Below are 15,844 nucleotides of genomic sequence, written 5' to 3'. Positions count from 1 at the left end.
GTTAAAAAAAAAATAGTAACATTAAAATTAACATCACAATTAATGAATGAAATACTTTTAGACAGTTAAGACAAAGAAGATGAAAAACATTTCTGACTTATATTTAAGATTTTGAATATACAAATTTTCTTTTAATTTTTGTTGAAATATGTCTTTCAGATGATTTGGGGTAAGGGAAAATATGAATAATTAGTATTCTAATATTCGGACTTACCTCAAATTAATATATTTGAAAATTGATAAATAATTGTGAAATTAGCTATATGAATAGTAAATTATATTTAAATTACTTGGAATTGATTTCAACTTGTTCATTTGCAATTAGCCGAATAATTTTAAAACTTGATTAGGCATTGTATTTTATGTATGCACATGTCTGAACCAGATAATCGGAAACTGTCCGAAACATTCCTCGAATGTTAAAACTAAGTCATAAAAGGGTAATTTATTCAAGAAAAAGAAAAAAATAATACAAATAACTAACATATACTTTTAAGCTATGCTATAAAAACATTAAATCATTACTTAAATAATTAAAAAAGCCAGTTACTGTCCGTCGGAATCAAATGCTATCTTTAAATCGATAAATAAACAAGACAACTTGTGGCGTTCTTAATTGGCTTGAATTTTAATATAATTTAGCAAATAAGAAATATTGTCAACAGCGGAATACCCCTTCCGAAACCCACCTCCTAATTTGTGTAATATTTCATTTTCTTCATTCTAGTGTTCTATCTAATAAAAAGGAACCAATTACTAAGATAACTTCAGAATCAACTAGTTGAGTCTCTCGAATACCGCAAGGATTCTTACCAAGGATGACAAGACCATTTGCACATTAGCACATTTGCCAATGTGTTAATCCCCACCATTATAATAATGTTTAACATATTCTAACAACTTGTATTTGGTTGGCTCTATTATGCAATCCTATTGATAAAATCAACATCCATTAGTTTTCTGATGCATAAAAAAAAAGAAAACAAAAAAAAACCTACTGCAGGTAAGAAATGACATTCAATTCAGGAAACAAGTTCACAGAAGCTTTTAAACCTTTTTCTCTAATAATTACATACAGTTTACCACAACTCAGGTAGCTACGTAGTCATGGTAGTCGATTTCGCCATAGTTACTTTCAAAGAATAGAAAACTACAGCTTTAATACAAAACAACCTCCTAACGTATTCTATATACATAGCCAAAAAAATTGTTAAGAATTAAAATTGTTTTATTTTTTTATATTAACATCACTATTATTGAATGAAAGTATATTTGATTGTGTTTCTATAACTTGCAAAAGGTGCTGCGATATGTTTGCCAAAATAAAGTAGTTTGGCCTTCTGGAATACAAAAAGCGTGTCGATATCGACGTTTGTTTCTTTCTTGTCTTAAACATATTCTAGATATCTTAAACATATTTCCAGATATTTTGGATTTGCGGCTAATGGAAAACCAGTATATTCAGCTTAATAGTTTACATTGCTGTTCCTGATGAATACTAACAAAGCTATAAAATTTAGGAAATTGACTTAATTGTATTGGTGGGCTCAAAAATGCATTTAATGGGTTTTTGTAAAAGGACTTCATATTACTTAAGAAATTCCTATATATATGGCGAATTTTTATGTTCAATTATTCCGATTTACAAACATCTAGTAACTGCATTTTAGAGCCCGTCAAAACAATAAAGTCAATTTCATAAATTTTATAGTTGTGTAACAATTTATTTGGAACAGCGATGTGAACTATTAAGCTAGATCTCCTTGTTTTCGATTAGCCGCAAATTAAAAATATTTACAAAAAATGTATAGTATGTGATCGTTGCCTAATGGTAATTCTATAAACGAGTTGGTTGGCGCTTACGAATGTGAACGCACTTAACATTTTAACTATCTTTACCTAATTTGTCAATAATTAATATGATTATTCAAGGCAGCATCATTACATTATCGGAGAGTATTACCGCAGTAGAGTCACATTATATTAAATACAGTCACATAGCGCTAAGTATAGTACCGTATGCTCATGCATTTCTCATTAAACCCGCCCTCATATTCATAGACTATGTTATATTAGTTATAGAGTAGTTAGATATAAGAGTTATATATTTCATTATTCTTCATTGAATTAATGATATCCATCTAATTAATAATATCCTTACTCTGTCCGCGCTGAGTCCTGCTGCTTTATAATACTATTAGTATTCTTGTTTGCTACAATTTCACTGACTCGTAAAAACCTACATGTTATAAATATATATAACTATTAGTCGTTTCCATCATAAAAAAGTAGTATTAGTGCTTGTAATTTGTAGTTTGTACACTTGTACTTATGGATTAATACTATTTTCAGTATTCATTATGAAGCGGTTTCCAGTTGAGAAAATCAAAGGTGAGTTCAGCTACTCAATTTAAACGGATGGATAGAGGCTAGGGGTAAATAGGTTTTCGCTCCTCTTCCCAACAACAATAAACCTACATAATGACATCTTAATTGGTTTCCTATTGTGGAATAGAATAAAATCAAAATGGAAACTCTCCCACCGCAATCTTATAGATAAAGATCAATTTTAGTTAAAAACTTTATTTGTCTTAGGACCAAGGACCATTTGTGAGGACCGGTAAGATCAAACGAACTACCGCAGATACATAGCTACACAAGGAGAAGTAGTACGTCACATGATAAATTAAAACGACCCTCCTGTTTAACCTCCTTTGTAACTTACTACTGTTTTATATGAAAGGGAAACATTTCTAATTTAAGTTCAGCTATACAAAGGATTTATGCAGAGAGCGTTTAGTGGTATCGGCATCGAACCTTGGGGTTCGTTAGGCCTTCATTATAATTATTATTATTATTCGAAACATAAAATAGGAACCAATTGAATGATTTTCAATGAAACTGAATGATGTTGGGCGGTTGGATTGGTTTACTTAAATTACAAGCAGAAGAAATTATGAATAAAATACGAAGTAACATTGTACTAAATTAAAACTGGAAAATCTATAAATACAAAGAAAAGAGTCGAATGTAACTATACTCAGTGACGGTTGAAGCTGATGAAAAATCACTTTAAAATAATTGATTAGAAATTCTTTTATATTAAATTTTTATGGAAAAACATTTTTATAAAATTAAAATTTTGTAATAAATATTTTCCGAGAACATTACATTACTGAGCTTTGAAGGACAGACGTGGATTGACAAGGGCCTTTATCGACATATTTAACCACTAATCAACTTATAACTGACATTAACCAAGGTATAACATAAAGCAAGAGGTCAGTACCTCACGGTATGTGGCCGTCGTAGCCAAGAGAGTTGAGGCGTCACCTTAGCAACCTCGAAACTCCAGTTCGATTCCGAACTGAAGTTATAAATCTAAATTAAGGAATGTGTTGCAACATACATTACAAAACAACTATTAATAAAAAATCATGTTTTATTAATTTTAAAATACCAGTTGTTTAAGGATATTCTCCAAACAACATAAACACAGCGAAACTAAAAAAAAATTACTTCAATCATATGTCCACCATCTGCACCATTTCATAACCACCATTTTGAAAATAGAACCTTGCCCTGGGTCACGTATATAGTAAACCCTAGAAAGAATTTTTTTTTTCATTTTCTTCCCATCAATATTTGAGCATGACAGAGTAGAGAAAGCTCAACTGAAATGGAATTATGTTTCATAACTTATTTTCAAAAAGTAAACCTATTTCAAAATGACTCAAACCAGCATAATTCAAAATCAACATTTAATCTATTTTAATTTGATTTGATTAAACAATAGACAATGAATTTATTAATTTTTATATCACGTAAATTTACCAAAAAAATCAACTAATTGTATTAATTTCAATGTTTAATTCTTTTCTTTTTTTTGTCAAATATAAGGTTAATTCTGTAAATCACTCTTTAATTCAATCTAATACAGTCCACTCTTTGCAACATTTCATCATACAGTTCACCCATCCTACATTACTGAAATCATTAGACACTGGTAGGAACTATATCAATGTTATGTAAATTATTTTACCTTACATTATTTCCCTTTTGTTAATTAGTTGGGTCTGAAAATGAATCTATCCAAAAGAAATATTTTATTTAATGATCTTTATATCGGCTTGATTTATACGGGATAAACATGACATTTGCGGTAAGCTCTTATTTTTTGGTAAAAAACCGGATTTCATAAAGTGCGTATTAATATAAATGGTTGTTTCATTCTTCATTTTGTTTTAAATAGTACGCATGTCGTTTTCAAGAAAACTCGTTCATTTTTTTTTCTTCTACGTCTGAAGTTCAGAAAAAATCTTCTAAAAATTGATTGGGCGCCAAATTATATCGACCTTCATCCATACTAAAAATGTAAATAAGTTTCGTATAATCATACGAATCTATTTATACATCAATTTCTGCCTCTATTTCCAGACGCACATAAAACTCCCAGAGAGGAATTAGAAGGCCACCTCGAAAGGACAGGTTCTTGCCAATGATGTTCTCTTCATTATACGTTGAAAGCATAATTGTACGATACGAGGAATTAAAAACGTATCAGAAAAACAAGTAAGGCTATCATCAGCCAGAGGTTCTTCCATCGAAATAGTACAAACAGAGAAAAAAGGAGGGAGATGAGGGTGTAATCAGTGCGGGAGGCTGTGTTTTAGACCAATTGATAGCTCTAATAGCCTTCTCCATGGGTGACCATTTACTCATTAACCACCATTACCAACTACTGCTGGGGCTACCAATGAATTCTTGTCTACTAAATGCAATGTAATACACGCAGAAAGATTTTTTTTTTTTTAAATATAAAGAAATAAAACGACAACACTTAATAGCTCTTTTATTTTTTCGGCGTCATACCTGAATATAAGTATGGATTTAAAAAATATATATACCAAAACTGATAGGATGTTGATTGCGCTAATCACTGAACTATTTTTTTATTCCCCTTTACATGTCTAAAGTGTTTTCCGTGTTTATTCCTAACTAAAAACATTTATTGGGGATATCAAAACGAAAATCAAGATTTCTTATTTTTTTAAAAATCTTTCTTTGTTTATTTCATAGCTATAAGTTATCTAGGTTATAATAAATAAATCAATATTTGTCCAAACTACTTTGTTTATGAAATGTACTTTTAATGCAGCATTAATACAGGCAATTTTGTTCCAGAGCAGTATTGACAGAACGGAACTGGATATGTGTTATTTTTCACAAGTTCTAATTTTTTTTTTGTAAAGAATTAAAACCATTGACTGGGCTTGGATAGACTTTTAGTTTAATGTCACACCAAACAAAAAATACTGTAGTATCGGGTCAGGAAAGTGATACAATAACACATATGCAGAAGGAATATGTATCCTGTGGAAGAACGTTAGGGATTCTCGATCCTACAGGGATCCTGGGAGCCTGTATTTAATATATTAACATTTAATATGAATGTTAATCAATTATAATAAAATTATCCATTTAGTCTCAACATGTTTATTTTCTTATTTCTTCACTCATAAGTTTCGGCCATTCCAGCCATGCTCAAGAGCTTATTTTAAATATCACAGCACCAAATTTATTAAAAAGTTGCAGACTATTCTGCCTTTGTCAAATTGGAGCTGTATTTAAAATCAGTTATCATTTAGAACGACCGGAATGGCTAAATCGGAGTGGAGCAATAAGCAAATAAACATGTAACACTAAATGGTCAATTTTATTATAATTTATAAACAAACCAGTATCAAACAAGAATTAAAATTAAATATACATGAATGTTAATGTTAATATTTAATACATAACGTAGTTGGAACACCTATTAATTTATTTACTACTTAAATAATAATAGTGATATCTCTAAAAAAAAACGGAGTCATACTTGTATAGGGAATTTGTTTCCTGTTTGAAGATCCCTTTTTCATATCTTCGGTTGACTGTATATTTCAGTTGATATTTAATTCACATTACCACAAAGGTATATTAACGAAATTCGTTTAAAAAATATTCCTCTATTGCTTTCTGTAGTCTCTTATGAGCTCACCCACTTCTGAGCTCAGGAGACAGCGGTAGACTATGCATCGCCCGCGGGCCGGTGTTGGCTAAGAGAAGCGATAGGGGGTCCACGATAAGCCATGGCCTGTGTTTAGCCGGCAAAAGTAAAGTGCCTGATAGCAGTCACCATATACCTCCAGGGAACTGTTCGTAACATCTCTGTAAACAAATAGTAGTTTCCATTTATCTCCTTCTTATGTAACTTGAGCTTTACTTCTTCCTGCACTTAACTCCAACCGGATGGACATCATAAATAACTTCTAAATCTGCAACTTTAGCCCGGATTTGAAAGCTTCCTAGTAGGCAGCGATTTGAATGATAAGGTGCTGTATTAGACCGAACAAAAAAGAAGTTCATATGAAATTTTCAATAATTGGATTTCTTTCAATTTTAATTTATTGCAAATATTCTAACTCAAACCTCCCACTGTACCAAAAATATTTCCGCCTTTCGTATTTGTAATACTTGTACTTGTAGAGGTATTTCACATCGTGAAGTAACACGTCACAAAATAAAACAAAAAATAGGTAAAACTGAAGTGGAATAGTAGAGGACACAAGATATAACAATACACGTTTGTTCAAGACTAAAATGTAAATTTATTGTTAATGTTAGTATTAATTTATCGTTTGTTTATTCTTGTCGAGTGGCGTAAAACATCACCAGCCATCAACACCATTAATTTATTATTTATTCTCGCTTACATTTGTTTTACTTTTATTATTATTTATATTTATGTATAAATATATATTTTTTTCTTAATCCCATCTGTGACAGCAAATCTTCTGATTTTAAAAACCAAAACACCAATTCCACTGATTTTTTATCGTCCCCAAGGGTTTTTGAAATAATTGGGCTCAATTCCAAGCTATTGAGGTGCGACATGAAATATGGAAATTCCTTGAAGACATGCTTAGTTTTTAAATGTTGCCACAATATTTACATTTTGGAGGCGCTTGTTTTGCGATAAGATACGAGTGAGTGAGCCTCGTGTGACCTATTCTAAGCCTAGTCAACACGACCACATACAGCGGTGTTAGCGCTGTTAATTTAACTTGTTCAATTACTGATATTTACTGTGAAGTCACAGACTTTGAAATGAAACAGTTTCTTTAAAATGTGTGAAAGGGCAAAAAGATTGATACAGATTTTTTTTAAATTTTAATTTCAATATTCGATAAGACATTTATTATAATTCTTAACGAGTCCGACGAATCATTAAATAGAACTAAGAACTTGGTTTTTATCATGAAACAAAATTTCAAACAAGACTATTTTTCGGAAGAGGCAAAGAGTAAGGTGAACAATATTTTTCTATTCAGAAAGAAGCTATCTAGTTATAAAAATAAAAATAAAGGGCAACTTTTTGGCTCAATTCTTTCAATGAAGTCCTACACAGACTAGAGTAAGAATGCCAATTTTCCTAGGGCCACCGCGAAATTATCTTGGAGGGATTCGAATCCACAACGTTCCTGACCAAGCACTCAAAGACTACTATTTTGTTGGTTTAATTAAAGTAATTTATAGAACTTTACTCATAAGGTCCTCCCATTCTTGTTCGTATTTAATATAAATTAAGAAAATTCATAGACATTTGAAAACCGTTTAAAAAACGTTAAAATTTATAAATGATTTGGTTACTCCCAATGCCATGAGAATAAATGGAAATAGATTAAATTCAGGACTAAAAATTAATTAGTATGAATAAAATATTCATATAATATATGAAATACAAAGGTTCAAAGATCAAATAGAACAATCTAATGTACGAGATATGTCAATTAAGTCAAGAACCAAGCATTTCATTTTTAAATTAACCGATTGTAAGAAATCTACTTATTTCAATACCATCGTGTACTATACTATTTTTTGTTAAATAAATTAAAAACATCCATAATATTGTTCAACTAAGCGGATTAAAATTATCCAGTCAAGTATTTAAAAGCCGTTATACAATGTTTTTCAACACTTTGGGGTGTACAAAAGAAACCTAGATATAAATCAATATAATACTAAAAACACAACAGGAAACCAAAAATTCAATTTGACTACAAATACACAATACAGATGTAACTAGATATCAGTCATATGTATGAATAATTATTAATAATCATGACTTTAACAGTAGATAGAAATTGATGTTAATTAGTACATCATGTTGCATCCGTGATCATTGTCCTTGGCGAAATCATACCGTAACATCACAAAGGGAACCTTGGACCGTTCTGAAGGAAAAGACTGCAGTTCCAGTTTAATAGAATTCCTTTAAAGGAAGAAAATAATCTTTTCATTTTTTTATATGGTCACAATAAAAATTCAAGTCAAAAAAGAGTTTAAAAAGATAGTTTTTTAACATGATTTTTTACTTAAGTGAGTGAGCCTTATCACTTAGTAATTGATTAGAAAACGGCAGAATTACAAGAAATCACGAAAGTATATAGATACATCCTCAAAATCCAAATATGCTGTAAAAGCCTCTTATACAGAAATATGTAGTTACCAGAGGAAGATAAAAAAAAAGATTAAAATTTATGTGACTATTTTTAAATTTAATTATTTTCTTATTATTATTGCTAATGACTATATGGCAAAAATATCAATATATTTTTTGTTCACATATATCATACATATCAAAATCTCTGATTGACGATTATTTCACTTATTCACTATTTTTTTAAAATTAATTTGCAACCTATTAATATTAACCTATTTAATTAACATATTAGTTAAAATATGAGGTAATTTTAAGAGAATATATACAAATAAAGTATATTATTTCCACAAATATTTTATCTTAAAACCAGTATTTGTCTAGGAAAAATCACGTTTAATTCATATAATCCCAGTATTAAAAGATAGTCGTATTATCGGAATTAATTAGTAGATTATCATTGCAGGTGAAAAGGGATATGTATTGTATAATCAACATGATAAATTAAATCGAGCATTATAAATAAAAATAAAGCCTTACTACATCGGTTCCAAAATTCCTTTCACCACGGCACCCTTTTCGGGCTAAACTAATATTAAAATGTGGCCACAAATATCCTTCTTGCGGTTGATTATGTAGGAAAATAAGAAAAATACAGTTAAAAGTAAATGCTGGAATATACTGTACATATGGTACATTAATATCAATTTTTTTTCTTACAAGATTTTGAGAAAGAAGCAAAACCCAAGGCATATGCTTGGAGCATCCCAGGGTACCACATCACGCACTTTAGGAACCGCTACTCTAATACTTGATTAATTACAGTCTAAAAAATAATACAGGGGTTTATGCTGAAACAGAGTATTATCTCGCTCAATATTTGTTAGTATGATTTTGAACATTGATTATATATGGTGATATAAAATATGAACATAATTGTAAATTGAAATATGAACTGGTGGGCTATATTGGATATATATTGATTGAAGATCTTAGTTTCTTCTTTGTCTTTTGTCCTCCTCTCTACTCTCCCTTTGCATGGGTTTAATGTCGAGGTATTTACTCATTATTATTTAATATTTTAACACATATAACATCATACACTTGTAAGCTCAGATATGTTTCTGTCTTTGTGGACTTAGTTTTCCTGTGGTGCAGTACACCTACTGCTTAGATAGCTTCTTGCTAGTGAAGTAATGATTAATAAATAATTTTTAATGTTGTTTCTTGAATTATTTTCCTTGTAAACTCCGCATATTTTTTTTAAAAGTCAAAATTAAGTTCCAGAAGTTAATTATATAGTTCATCAATGCAAGATCACTTCCTCACTATCAACTCGAACTCTAAAATTGATTTTGAAAAGTATCATCTTTATGGTACTATAATTAATCCATCTTTATGGTAAAAATAAATTTATTTTTAGTTATAAATATAGTTTTAGATTATTTGGGAAATTCATTATTACTATACCTAAGACGATTTTATTATGTATAATACCACGCATTAAGTAGCGTCATAATTAACATTTTAAATGTGTATGTCACCTAAAATTTCCTGGGGATCATTTTCTTTTTATTACATAACAATAAAATATTCAATCCTTTGATCATCATGTTTTTATTTATTCCTAGCCATCGCATTTCTTTAAATAACAAAAACATTACAGTATGTTTATTCACTTTATTTGCCATGTCATTGCATAGCTAAATCCGATTTGTTGTGCAATAGTCAGCAACAATTACACAACACAATTATTCACAAAATTCGTAAACACACAACCACTAATAACAAACTTCAAAAAATTATTAGTTTTGAGTTTATATCGCGATGTTAATTCGGGTATTACAGGTAATTGAAATATTAATAATTATATGAAGAACAAACAAAAATTATAAAATGTACATCATATAATTAAAAATTAGTGCATTCAAAAGACATACCTTAAAATGTTCCAGAGCATCTAACGCCCGGGTGTAACCCTCTGTGTTATAGACACATAGCGCTGAGAGAAGTTCGAAGACCTGCTTCTTCACGGTCACGCTGCTCGTATCGAGTGCTGCAATAGTTATAAATTATCATTAGGATTAAATAATTTAATTAATGATTTAATACATAAAAAAGTTCAAAATGAGTCAGTAAAGCACATAAATTGGCAAGTTAAGTATTTTTTTCCAGCCAATTTCTTAAGAATGGAATCAACTAGATTCCTCGATAAATAGACACCTAAATTTTTTGTAATACTATAACAATAATTTATTTTATGCATATAATCCATTGGAACTCTAAGTCTTGTAAATTTACTCTATAAATATGTGTCAGTAATCTGTTTCTAACAGTAGGGAGTTTTATTATAATTATTAACAGTATTGCCCACTGATAATAAATAACTGAATTTTTTTTCTAGAATATAATGAACTCCCAGTAGCGTGTACAAAACGTTGTTTAATGCCTACTTTTTAAAGACATTTTCATTACCTGTTATAAAGTTGAATAATTTTCCAACAGAAATAAACGCACAGTTATTATTATAAAATAATTACATTTTTCATTAAACCTAATTTGGCACCATTTTTGAAATCAGAAGCTTTGAAATGGCAGTATGCTTTTACTTGAAAGATATAAAATTTTATAGTTCTCTGTACAAACAGAATATAATTGATAAATTGTCAGATTAATGGCCGTAAAGGAAAACATGCAGCTTCCCTCAGAGTTGATCTAGGGCGCGGTTATCTATACCTCAGGGTAAAGCAAAAATAATTTTGCACCTCAGAGATATATTGCATGTTCACAATTCCTAAAGTTTAAAGGAGATCAGTATGTCCTGATAGTTTCCTTTAAATAAAAGTGTTAATGTATAAAGCATGGTACTACACTCAGTCGGCTCCATAATCAATTGTTAAAAAAAATAAAATAAACTGTAACGGTTATATCAACCGTGTATGGCCCACCAGGCCAATCTGGTATGTAATAAATAAATTTAAAAAAAATTTCAATACAGTATATAGAAGTCAAAAAATAAATTAGAATCCTTAGAACCTTTAGATGAGGATACTGAAAATATTGAGGAGTCATGGGATATTAAAGAGATCGGTAAAAAGAACAAATTCTTGATCGATGAAGACTGTCAAAATTTGCAGGAACAAAAAAATCCGCTAAATTCAAAACTCACATTACTCTAACGGGAACAATGCTGTTTTTCCCGGACCTAAAACAATGAGGCGTCTAAATACTTCATAAATAAAAAAGGAATTATCATAAAAAAAAATAAATAGAAACTGACAAAATCTAAAAAGCACAAGATATTATACGATCTGTGTTGGGTCTTGATAGTGACTGGAATAATGAATAAAAATATTAATATAGCAAATCCAGTAGACGTATTGGATTCCTTCCTCTTTGGCAGTACTTTTTTATTACGGGAAATAAATCTCCTTATTCTGAATACCAGGGCAGATTGACATTTTTTTGAAATCTCTAGAACATGTAACCTCGAGTTTCTCTGTCGACAGTCAACAGAGAGAAACGAAATTCATATCGAAATAAAGGCGGGAAATGCTTGTTATTTTACAATTTTGAAACTGCTCAACTAGAAACTAAAAAGTAAGAATTTACAAAACTATTTTTCTTTCCAAACTTCTTTACGGATGTGAAACGTTGCCTCTTACTTTACTTTCGGGTTCACAAACCTTTACGTTATATTATTATTATTACAATTTATTATTATGACAATTGCTAATTTATATCACATTTTCATTTTCCTTTTGTTAATTTTAATTTTACTAATTCATTCGCATACTGATTTTTTCCAGTGATACTTCACGAATTCTTTACTCATAAAAAACTTTTACAGAAATAAAAAATACATAATAAAAATCAAATTTTAAAATTTTAGCCTTGGCCAAGAGGAAGACCAAATAAATCAGGAATCTGGGAAGGATCACGACAACTTTCCTAAAATGTTAAGATATTTATAGAAAAAATATTAACAAAAAAAGATGAAGATAGCCATATTATCTTCTAAAAAAGGTTATAATTAAATTTAAATAAAAATGTGCAATACTGCTAAATTGGCAAAAAATGGACATAATATTCTTTACCACCGAGGTACATAAATCTTACATTATTTTTCATAATGATTTTTTTGTAAAAATTGTTTAGTGAGATATTTTGTCAATATGGTAAGACCTTCTCCAAAATTTATTATATATTTAGCAGTTTTTATCATGATCACATGTGGAAATCATTGAATGATTCTCAAATGCACAAACCCTCAGGTAGAAAAATTGTAAAAATAACTCTTACTTAAGTTCAATCGTTTCTTAATACACCAAACACGCCGAACAATCTTAAGGGATCAGATACTGTCTATTTGCCATTTTAAATTCAAGGGATTATATCACATACCCTATTATTCGCACAACACAAGCAAAACTGTTTTTTCCCCCTGGGGCCATAGCAAAGTAGACCTGTCGCAACACTCGCCCTATTTCAAGCCCAAGACAGAACAATGTCCCTTTGTTGACAGATTGCTCTATTTGTGCCGAGGGCTTGCCTAAAAAGCCCCCGCTATTTGACAGGATCGTGTCGAAGAGTGTACGGCACGGAGCGTGAGCAGCGGAGAAAGCTGTGGTCATCGTGATCTGTCCTGGAGTCCAGATTTATCTGGTCTTCCGCTTGGCCACCTAAGGCCGCTCCTCAATGTCCCATTGTCTCCGCTGCCTTATCTATTTACTAGCGCATTAACATATGGTAAAGGCGAGAGCTATCGTCTCCTTCTACTTGGAACTACAACTAATGTCGCTTTCTTCTGAACCTTAACAACGCCTGTACTCTCACAAAAATTAGGCGAGGTTTTAGACCTTCCATACTCTCCAATATACTCAAGTTCTCTAAACGCACCGAGAGCGAGTTACTGAAGTAAGTACATACAAACGGTTTGGAATGAACGAACCTAGTTAAATCCTTTCATTATAAATATAAAAGTATAATAAGAGAAGCGCTCTCACTCTGCCTCTACTAGCATTCAATAACAGACACACGGCTAGGAGAGTAGAGCTGGGATTTCTTGGTGTTCCGGCTTTCCCTTCCACTCGAGGGTGGCAAAGCTTGTTTCGGAGTTCCCAAGGCATAATGTTATATAAGAGTGATTGTTTATTTATTTTATTTTTACTTAAATTCAATTTTCTTTATCTTGGATATTAATATTTTTTATTATTTAATGTTTTCGTTAAATTGATTTCTATTTATATGTTTCTATTTTTTCTTTAATTTTACTCTGTGTGTGTGTGTCTTGTTATTATTCAGTAAAGAGGTACTTCTAAAAATGAAAAAAAAAAAAAGGATGCAACAATGGTTTAGAAAATTAAAAGTGAATTCAGTATTCTCAACTCTATAACTCTAAAAGATTAATGGATACATCCATGGTTGGCTCACAACTTTGACCACAAAATCTTCCAAGAAGGTCACTGTGAAGTATATCTTCTATTCATGCGCAGTAGTGGGACTAATTTATTTTATGTGTTTAACGCATAGGGACAGATAAAAAAAAAAAGTGAAATTAATATGAGAAATATTTCAGAAACACAGAATCCAATATTGAAACCGCAAAAGTTTCTAGGAAAAAATACACTCGAAACGAACAAACTAGGTACAAATATTTGAAATCAAACCTATAATGAAATGGCTGCCTGATGATGATTTCTCTTACTTGGAGCTCATTCTGTGGAAGCTCAATCCCAGTACAAACTATTACGAAAAATTCACAAAACCAAAATTCTCTATTAATTTACACTACATTATAAATAAAACTCCGGGAGTCCCTTGTGATTCATATATATCATTTTACTGTACATTGTGACAACTGCCCTAATCTTCATTCTTTCTTCGTACTCTTCAATTTCTCTCGATAGTGAATACAGTCTTAAGGGAAATCAACAGAAGAGAAATATAGAAAACATTTTTAGAACCCATTTCTGAACACCATCCATCTGAAATGAGCTTGTTAAATAGCCAGGTAGAGTAAAGTAGATTCTTTCAAAACATTTGTTCCATGTCAAACGATATATATGTAGAGGCTACAACTCCTTCAAACGTCACTGAATAAGGCTCTTGAAGAAGTACAAGCTGTCACTGCGGACATGGATTGGTGGAGGCCCCTGGCGAGAAGCACCACGAACCAATCACATTGACGTATCTGCTAAAAGCGTCACTGTTCGCACTAAAGGCTGACTGATACCTGTTATTTATAACGGGAAAGGTTAACATCAGCACTCTTCAATTGATCACTGCCACTCGCCCGGATATTGGGAGCAGTCAGTAAGGTACATATCTCTGTCTGGACAGCAATGATAGATTAAGTTTTAAATAATTGGAGACAGGTAAGTACGTAAACGATTTATTCAAAATCGATATTTAAATTTCGAATCTTCATCAGCTGGAATGGTCCCCCAAAGTGTGAACTTATGTGAGTCCCCCGGACCATGTGCTTCTTTCTTATAATGCCATCCGGCAAAAAAGATTTAATATTAGCTATGTTTAGGTATTATTTAGGCTAAGTCTATTCTATACAATGTTTGTTGTAAATAAAGATATTTAGGAATAGGCGAAAAAAATTTCGAATGAGGATCGCAAGTGTAAATCAAATTATCTCCCTAAATTTTCTAAAGAACAAACTCTACATAAAAATCTCTATCATAGAGGCAATTTACTTTTAACTTAGCTTACAATTTAGAAAAAAATTGTACCTATATTAGGCACGTAAAAAATATATCCTTTTGTAATTTAGTGTTACAATTAAAAGAAAAAATAGTGCAATAAAGTCTAAATGGTCCCGCTAAACGGGGTCTGCAAGTAGGTATTATATCTAATTATTATTTGTTGAGATAAAACGAGAATTAAGATCCGAAACTAAGATTCATTATCCACGTTGCCTTAATTTTCCTCAGTACTGGAATGGTTAATCTTTTTTCTTCTTTTTGCATATTACTCAAAAGCTATTGATCCTGCTTTCAGTTTATCACCGTGTCCGTCGTCCTGATCTTCATCAAAAACCGTTTTACTTATTTTTAAAAAAAAGGTACCTCGTTTTATTCTTTAGGTTCTCAAATAGATCCAATTTTCCAGGTTCCTGAAAAGCAGTAGGTACTGTTAAATTAGAAGAATAAAGAGTAAAATTTTTACGCCCGATTGACTATTTGGGGATGATATGTATGAGAGGTACCAGCTGGAGTTTTTTAACTTAAAATAATTTCCTTTGTCGGCATACCAATTATACCGCCGGACCTAGGCAAAAACCCCGTCGGCAACAGATCTAAAGTAATGTAAAAAGACATATAGATAACAGAGGGTACCATTAACTGGGAG

The 15,844-nt window shown here is 30.9% G+C and overlaps 1 protein-coding gene across 1 annotated transcript in view; it reads right to left on the bottom strand.

The window, feature by feature from the left end:
- The window catches only part of form3 (formin 3), a 527,238-nt gene that overhangs the window by 261,822 nt on the left and 249,572 nt on the right, over nucleotides 1-15,844 (bottom strand). The window contains 1 exon segment of the mRNA XM_067050567.1: nucleotides 10,423-10,538. Within this exon segment, the coding sequence (XP_066906668.1) occupies nucleotides 10,423-10,538 (116 nt within the window).

Source organism: Halyomorpha halys, unplaced genomic scaffold (assembly GCF_000696795.3).
Source record: "Halyomorpha halys isolate HHAL.00 unplaced genomic scaffold, Hhal_1.1 Scaffold898.1, whole genome shotgun sequence".
NCBI lineage: Eukaryota > Metazoa > Arthropoda > Insecta > Hemiptera > Pentatomidae > Halyomorpha > Halyomorpha halys.
This window is presented reverse-complemented; position numbering and strand designations above follow the sequence as displayed.